Source organism: Teleopsis dalmanni, chromosome 1 (genome assembly GCF_002237135.1).
Source record: "Teleopsis dalmanni isolate 2A chromosome 1, ASM223713v2, whole genome shotgun sequence".
Lineage (NCBI taxonomy): Eukaryota > Metazoa > Arthropoda > Insecta > Diptera > Diopsidae > Teleopsis > Teleopsis dalmanni.
The window spans coordinates 180,351,670-180,359,995 of record NC_051846.1 but is presented as its reverse complement, the minus strand read 5'-3'; the positions used below and the strand labels follow the sequence as shown (position 1 = coordinate 180,359,995).

Here is an 8,326-nt window from a genome sequence, read left to right as displayed (position 1 = left end):
CGTCAAGGCAAAGCTAAGTTAGTTCTTATTGCTAGCAATACTCCTGCCTTAAGGTGAGATAATAGCTTCAAAATACCTGCAACGGCAGAGCATTTTGAATATTCAACTTACAGTTAGAAATATGTTGGAACCATATGGAGTCTTGTTAGACTGAGAAGTATGTTTCCATGTATAATAAAGTTTGTGTTAAATGACATTATTGAAAGATTCAAAATTGAAATATGCTAAACATGAAACTACGTGCAAGATATCCACATGGTTCCAGCAGATGTTGAAATGTAAGTTATAACTTTTTAAAATACGCTTGCTTGCTATATATAGTTAATATTATGATGATATATTTTAATCAGATTTTTGATGCTGATACCCATTATATACTAGAGACTCTTTCTGATCAATTAATTTAAATATTTCTATGATAAATTATATAATTGTCTATTAACATGTTTTAATAATTTGTTTTTTTTTATTGGTTATAGGAAGTCTGAAATTGAGTACTACGCTATGTTGGCAAAGACAGAGGTTCAGCACTACAGTGGTACCAATATTGAATTAGGTACAGCCTGCGGTAAATATTTCCGTGTATGCACAATGTCTATTACGGATCCTGGTGATGCAGATATCCTTCGTTCGATTCAAGATAATTAAAAAGTTGCTGTTAAAGTAAAACTTTTTTAATAAAAGAAAGGAGTTTTATAAGAAAAAAATTTCGTAGTTATTATTTTCTAATTAACTTGAGATAATTAGCGTGATTAAGAATGGTTGTTTAATATTATGTACAGCACTGATTTATGTTAACATAAATCTATGTGAAACGGAATATAATTCCGCTCATAACTTTATAACTGATCGGTTTAGGAGTAGGAACACATATAACCTAGCTATAAAAGTAATAATCGGAAACTGTAGTTTTAGAAAAATGCTATGAAAGATCAATGAGCATTTATCTTAAATCAAGAATTATAACAATTAAAGTTTTTAAATATAACTATAGATTTTAAGAAATAATATACATTCAGCTGTACATATAATGCAGTTTTTTTTATCGATATTGTGACCAAAGGATAGGACAGGAATTTAATGATTGAAGTATGAAAAAATTAAGCTTAAATTGGAATAGAATTCGGCGTCTTCCTATTTTTATAAAATAATTGGTTCTCTTTATTATGATATATTATTTCGGAACATATATCATATATCATAATATAAAATATAAAATAATTGGTTCTCTTTATTATGATATATTATTTCGGAACAACTATTTATTAGAAGTTATGTTCACAGTTAATAAAATATTTGTATTCAATAGTTTATATGCAGAAGGCAAGTAATTAATAACTGTAATTCAACGTTCGTTCGGCGTGGATAGGGTGTTTAGCTTATCCAAAGCATTGTAGAAAACGTACGTACATAACGAATGAGACCATGATTTTTTTCTAGATTTTTAGTGACACGATATATAAGAAGCTAAGTTTTTAACTCATCAAAAACATTGTCAACATATTTTTTTGCATATTTAAATTAAATCAAAGAGGATAAATAAATAATTATTAAATTTTAACCTGATATTTTAATAGCGTTTGTTTTATTCATAAATAATCTATTACAATCAAAGCACAACTTCATTAAGAATGCGACTTTGATCAATAACAGTAGGTGGCGCTCGATGTTGACGATTTTCAGCCCATTCTTTTGGATGCATTTTTTTACGGTGATGATGCATATTCGAGCTGACTTTGAAAGTTTTTGGGCAATGGGGACATTGATATAAATCTTGACCAGTGTGTGTTGACATATGCTCCTATTTAAGATATAAAAACCAATTACAAATACTCGACACTTAAACTATATATCCTACCTTAAGCACTCCGGATACCTTAAAGGCTTTATCACAAATATTGCATTTAAATTTACGTTCACTTTCGTGCACATATTTTTTATGAGCTCGAAGTGCCTCTTTGTTTAACGAAACTTTTCCACATTCAGCGCATATATATGCAGTGGAACCATCATGATGTGCCACACGTATATGTCTACCTAAACTGAATTTTGTGCTCAAGACAGCATTGCACTGATTGCATTGCCACTTCAGCTTGGCGCCACTGCTTTCATCATGTTTTGACATATGATTTTTTAAGGCATATTGATGACGAAACCATTTGCCACAAATTTCACAAACGCAGTTGTTTTTAGTGTGCACGTTACGTATGTGAATTCTCAGCTTCGATTCCAAAACGAAACTAAAATTATAAAAATACTTTAATTATAGAATATTAAATAATTAATGAAAAAACTAACCCTTTATTGCAATAAGAACAAACGAAGTCTTTGTTTCCTGTGGCGTGTATACTTGCATGTTCGCGTAGGATCGCTAATTTTGCGAAGAATTTGTGACAAACATTGCACTCGAATTTACGATCCGTGTTATCTGTGGAATGTTTGTTTTTTATGTGATTTACAAGGCTACGACGATTTATGCAACATCTCTCACATTTAGGGCATTTAAAGTATTTAGGATCTAAGTGCACCTGTAAGTGGTCGACTAGATGAAAACGATGATAATATTTTTGTTGACAACACGTCACATAAGCCTTTTCGTCGCTGTGTTGTTCACGAAAGTGCGCTCTTATATCCCTAAAGGTTTTACACGCAGTTTGACATATTTCACATTGTAATTCCAATTTCCAGGAAGTAATAAATGCATCTTCATCTAAAGTAATTTTTCGTTTTAATTTTATGCTTTTATCTTTTGTTGTTAACTTTTTAATGGCATCAGAGACTTTGGCGTCTGTATTTTGATGTGTTTTAGTATTTTTTGTTTTCTTCTTAAGACTGGAGATTTTGTTAGATTGCTTGGATAAATTTTGTACTCTACTTGATTTTTTTATTTTATTTTCAATGACCGATTTTTCAGTGTCCAAAATATTTATTTGATTTTCTAATACATTATCGTGGTTAGAATTTTCATAGTTTTCCACTTTCATTTGTTGTTGTTCAGTTGGAATATTTTGGTCATTATCGTACGGAATTTCATCTGGATCACTTTTAACATTTACTTCATAACTATTAAATACAGAAACAAAGGGAAAAACCACTTCCTCCTGCTCAAATCCTTTAGTGATCTGAGTCTTGCACTTTTCCTCATGGCATTTCCTCACATTTTCTTGAAAGCTATTAAAGTCCGTTATATGTAACCAACAATATTCGCAAATTACATTGGAAGACGTATTGGTATCATTTATAAGCTAAGTAAATAATAATAAATTATAGTAAGTGTTTTATATCTTATTAGAAACAGTATTATATACCTCAGCTTCAAAATATTGTATTGTTAATTTGTAAACAGCTTCAGTTGTTAAATTTTCAAATTTATTACAATTATTCATACACAAATTGCAAATCATAGTTAATTACTAAATCTATATTGAATTAACAATAACAATTGAATTGACAATAACAAATGAATTAAAAGCAATTATGAGGATATAAAATGATTATTTACGTTTGGTGAAATAAATAGAGCAAAAAATTCTCTTATACTGAAACCAAAGAACAATAATAGATGAGACTTTGGCAAATTTTACGAATTTAACGTAGCGTTTGAAAATTTTGAATATATTTCCAAAATTTATTCATAATAGACCTTTTTTGTATTTTTGACAGCCTTGCGTTATGACGGTCATATCGGTTGAGCGACTTCAAACTCAGCAGGCGAAGGTTTCGATGCATCATTGATACTTTAGAATCAACCATCGATGCCACTACGATACCAAGTAAATGCATTTTTGTCCATAGTCATACTCAAACGCAGCATTGCGGTGATGGTTTTTTGATGTAAAAGAAGGTGTGGGGAATCCATATAATGGTGTGGTGAATTTAATAAAATTTTGTTGGGGAATCGTTATCGCTTTATATATGTGAAGAATATATGTATATATATTTTATTATTATATTAATTTTAAAATAATACTTCAGTTAATATTATATGTATGAAAAATAAGTACAAAGAATTTATATATAAAAAACACACGAAATCTTTATAAAATATTGAGGTATAAAGCATAAAGTAATAAATTTCGCATATTGATTCCTCAAAGCTGCTTAAAGTATCAATAAAGCATCGATGCCATTGTGATTCCTTTGATATCGATGCCACTATAAACTCCTGTGAAGTTATTGAAACCAGTAGTGTTCTTAAAATCAGCGGTTATATTTTGAAATATTCTTATTAGGAATTCTCCTGATGTAGGTAAAGGTGATGTGCCAAAATACGTACAGAAATACACTAAAAATAACGATCATAATTAAAAAAAATTATTAAAAAAACAAACCGCATTTTAAATTCTTACAACAATTGACCACTATTGAACATCGGTCTGCAGACATGTATGCGGTGAAATTGCACTTTATTTTCAAAGTGTATAGGAAAGCGCATACTGGGTCTGAATACGTGATGTGTATACATGTAGAATCGTCCTTATCATGCTTGAAAGAGATCCGCTAATTGTAAAATATAAGCTGAGCTATATATGGTATGTATAACAAATTTATACCGGCATATTTACAGATAATTCTTATAGTATGGTAACCCTGAATTGCTTTCAAAATAATTTTTATTATTAAAATTTTATTTGAAAGGATTATATAGACGTTTGATAAAGGAATGGAGGACAGTGGTTTCTTGCGTGGTTACACAATACCCACAATACAAAGGAGAAATGCAAATGGTACTACCCACATGGCACCAAGCACGCATTATAGCGATTACAACGGGGATTATATTTCTGCACAAGTCGCTGTACGTAAATTGATTTTTTTGAAATCCACAAAATGTAAATATAATATCTTAAACTTGTATACGTTTTACGGAATATATGTTATATTGATTAATTAAATTAATAAGTTTCTGTGTAATTAAGTAAAAGCATTTGTACATTTGTCTTTATGTAATTATTGTGCGATATTAATTTGTGGTGCTCTTTATACAATTCTAGGAAACCGATAGAAACGTAATATCAAATCGTTTTATACCACCAGGAAAGCATGATACAAATTATATACCACCCAAAGTTCAAAAACGAAAATATGCATCTGGGCCAGGCGTTAAGGAACAAAGTACAGCTATATTTGTAGGTCGCGACGTATCTTATCCTGAAGAATTGAACGCAATCATACAACCTTTAAGATGTGATCTATGCAAAACTAGTATGAATTCTTTACAAAACGCTAAAGATCATTATGAATCCAAGGCACATGATCGGAATATTACGAATTGGCTAACTAGAAATTATGTAGAAAAAAGTAAGGAGTTTGATTTGTTAAACTAATATGTAGAACCTTATTTATATGTGAATTACTTTTTAGATCTTGAACCGCCAGAAGTGAAGCGCTTTTATAAAAGAGGACCTGCTGGACCAGAAGCATTTCATTGCGATGCTTGTGATCTTAAATTAACTTCGTTAACACATGCCAATCAGCATTATGCGGGTCGTAAACATCGTTTAGTTATTAGTAATATATCGAAACCATCTGGGGCGGGTTTTTACAATGCCGAAGGTAAATGGGTACGAACTGCTACAAAGGTGAGCGGTCAAATTATTAGTCAAGATGGACGTTTCGGCATAGGAGAGTCATTTAGCTCAGAACTCGTAACACAAAATGCATCAGAAACAAAAACAGAAACAGAAAATTTGGAGCTAAAAATAAAAGATTTTACAAACCTAGAAGCACCTTTATCTGTTTCAAGAGATGCAAATCAATATTGTGAAATTTGTAAAATCAATGTAACTTCGCATGCTCAAATGGTCCAGCATTTGGAGGGTCTTAAGCATCGAAAGAAGTTAAATATTATAAATGGTACTGAAAATGAAACGAAGGAAATTACGAATAATGCCAACACAATATTAACACACATAAATGACAAAGAAGATTCAACCACAGATTATTCTATGTACCGTACTCCATCCGGTTCATACTATTGCCAGACATGTAACATAATAATGAGTCACACTTCTGCTCTGCAGCAACATTTAGAGGGAAAAAAACACATTAAGAAATCAGCAGAGGAAAACTTAAAGGTTAAACCTGAATAGCTTTGCTTAACACTCTTTTAAGAAGTTGAGGGAAATACTTAAATTTTAAATTATTTATTTTATTATTAAGACTCATAAGTTTATAATTAATTAAATACGAACATATATATAATACAATAAATTAAATCTTATATTGATATTATTATATTTATACCTTTAGAATAAATCACAATGTAAAATTGTATATAATAACATAGTAATGTAACTCATATAAAAAAAATCATTTTATTAATCATATTTAATAAAAATCAAAATAAACCCATATAAATATGTTGTTGATGTACACAAATATGAAAGAACTATAATGTATATAATGTCAGATGTATGTCAGATGTCAATTAATTGAAAAAGATATAGTGAAGCTCAAGCCACTAATGTTGAATCCTGAAGAACTCAGAACTTAATTGCAGTATTTCAATAATGCAATCAGTGTCAAATGAGTCTTTTTTTTTAATTTCTTATTTCTAATTATGTTAGAATTTTTAATGATTTAATTTAAAAATATTAAATCAGGTTTAAATAGCAATACATAGACATATTTATGAGAATTGTTTTAAAAATTAGATACTTTGATTTCTTGGAGTAAAATAATATAAGTCACATTTGGTTAAAGTCAAGATCATTGGTAGGTAGAACAAATAGAATAAAATTACTTACATGTGATTTAAATAACATTTCAAAAGAAGTTTTCATTAGCTAAGTCGTGATTTGATTGGAATTATGAACGTTAGTTTTTCAATGTTTTCGATATATAATATAAATTAAGTCTATTTTCTTAATAATAAATTAAAATGAAATAAGAAAAACCACTTAAAAATATATGATGCACGATCCACATACTTTATAAACAGTATCTTCAATAGCGTCTTTATAATATATACGTCTTGTTGTTGTAGCTCACAAGGATCTCCGAATGGCCTAGTCTATGTCCCGATGCAATTCGTTGAGTTCGGCGACCAGAGGTCATTTAGACGTACATGCAACACATACAGGTACGTGTTTTGAGTATACGTTTGGAAATCATTTGTTTCATATACGACAAAGAGTCACTAACTGAGGTTTCAGCAGGGATTCACTCAATATAAAGATTCAGAATCTTCATTTGGGTGTCAATAACAACAATTAATTATTGAATAATTAATTTATTGAACAAAATGTTCCTCTTATTAAATAAACTAGAAAAGTTCTTTTTTAATATAAATACGTATTTCTGGTGGTAATACATTATAACACATAAAAGTTCCATTTTTATAAAGATATGTATATAATTCATATTGCTTACATGTGTATCTAAAAAAGTGATTAGGAAAAAAAAAATAAAATGAGTTACATTAAATTGCGAAACTCTCTTCCCCTTGCCTAACAACAACAAAGGTGTTTTTTGGAAAAAAATACATACATAAATATTTGGTTATGAGATACATATTTTTCACATCACATTACCTAGTCTATAAAGTTGTATGTACATGGCACATACATATACATATATATTCTTTGTACTAGCAGTGTTGTGTATCTAGGATTTTGATACGAAAGGACTACATACACACATATGTATGTATATATTAATTAAAAATAGTTGGAAAGTTTCAAGAAAAAAAGAAACATACTACCGAAAGGGAAAACGCTGGAATATAACCAGAGGGGGTGATTCAAGAACCGAAGCTACTCTCGAAATTAATTTAATTAATACATATGTATGTATAGGTTAGGTTCGGAAGGCGCGTGCTTACCGTTGTCAGCACTTCCACTCGGAGGCATATATTGCCCATTGTGATGCCCTCAAAAATTTTGCCGGGAGAGGTGAGTTGTTAACCTTTGTAATCCTTGTTAAACCATTTGGTTTTCCAGATGAAGTTAAGGAGATCCGATAAGTTTGCTTTCGTTATCTCTTCCAAGCCAGTGAAAAAGCGATCCTCGAGACATTAAAAATGTATGTATATGTACATATGTATATTTATTAAAGATTTTTTTTAAATTATTGAAATTATCTGAAAGTCCCGAAATATACTTTATAGCTATGGGCCTATAAAACACATAGGATTTTTAATAGTCTTTAGGAAAAATTTAGTGGAGGAAATAAATACAAACTGCAACAAATTTTACAAATGTAAATGGAAACAAAAAAAGGAGTTGTCACCCATCAGTAGAACTTTTCTATTGTACATGGCTTTTCTTTTCTGAAATATAGAGAGGAAATATACTCATTCTATATTTATTTGTGACACCTTCAT

General features: G+C 29.9%; 3 protein-coding genes across 3 annotated transcripts; 2 read left to right on the top strand and 1 right to left on the bottom strand.

Moving 5' to 3' along the window:
• Nucleotides 1-105: 105 nt before the first annotated feature.
• LOC119671445 (60S ribosomal protein L30-like) lies at nt 106-707 on the top strand. The gene is made up of 2 exons (XM_038082080.1): nt 106-278; nt 480-707. Exons 1-2 carry the CDS (start codon nt 256-258, stop codon nt 646-648), a joined length of 192 nt encoding a protein of 63 aa, XP_037938008.1. The 5' UTR covers nt 106-255; the 3' UTR covers nt 649-707.
• Nucleotides 708-1,543: 836 nt separating this feature from the next.
• LOC119670477 (transcription factor grauzone-like) lies at nt 1,544-3,448 on the bottom strand. Its single transcript, XM_038080749.1, has 4 exons — nt 3,309-3,448; nt 2,299-3,245; nt 1,859-2,240; nt 1,544-1,801 (listed from the first exon to the last, which is right to left on the bottom strand). Exons 1-4 carry the CDS (start codon nt 3,402-3,404, stop codon nt 1,610-1,612), a joined length of 1,617 nt encoding a protein of 538 aa, XP_037936677.1. The 5' UTR covers nt 3,405-3,448; the 3' UTR covers nt 1,544-1,609.
• Nucleotides 3,449-4,636: 1,188 nt separating this feature from the next.
• On the top strand, nt 4,637-6,188 carry LOC119670476 (zinc finger matrin-type protein 3-like). Its single transcript, XM_038080748.1, has 3 exons — nt 4,637-4,798; nt 4,995-5,301; nt 5,365-6,188. The coding sequence occupies exons 1-3, from the start codon at nt 4,664-4,666 to the stop codon at nt 6,090-6,092; spliced, it is 1,170 nt and encodes a 389-aa protein (XP_037936676.1). The 5' UTR covers nt 4,637-4,663; the 3' UTR covers nt 6,093-6,188.
• Nucleotides 6,189-8,326: the final 2,138 nt, after the last annotated feature.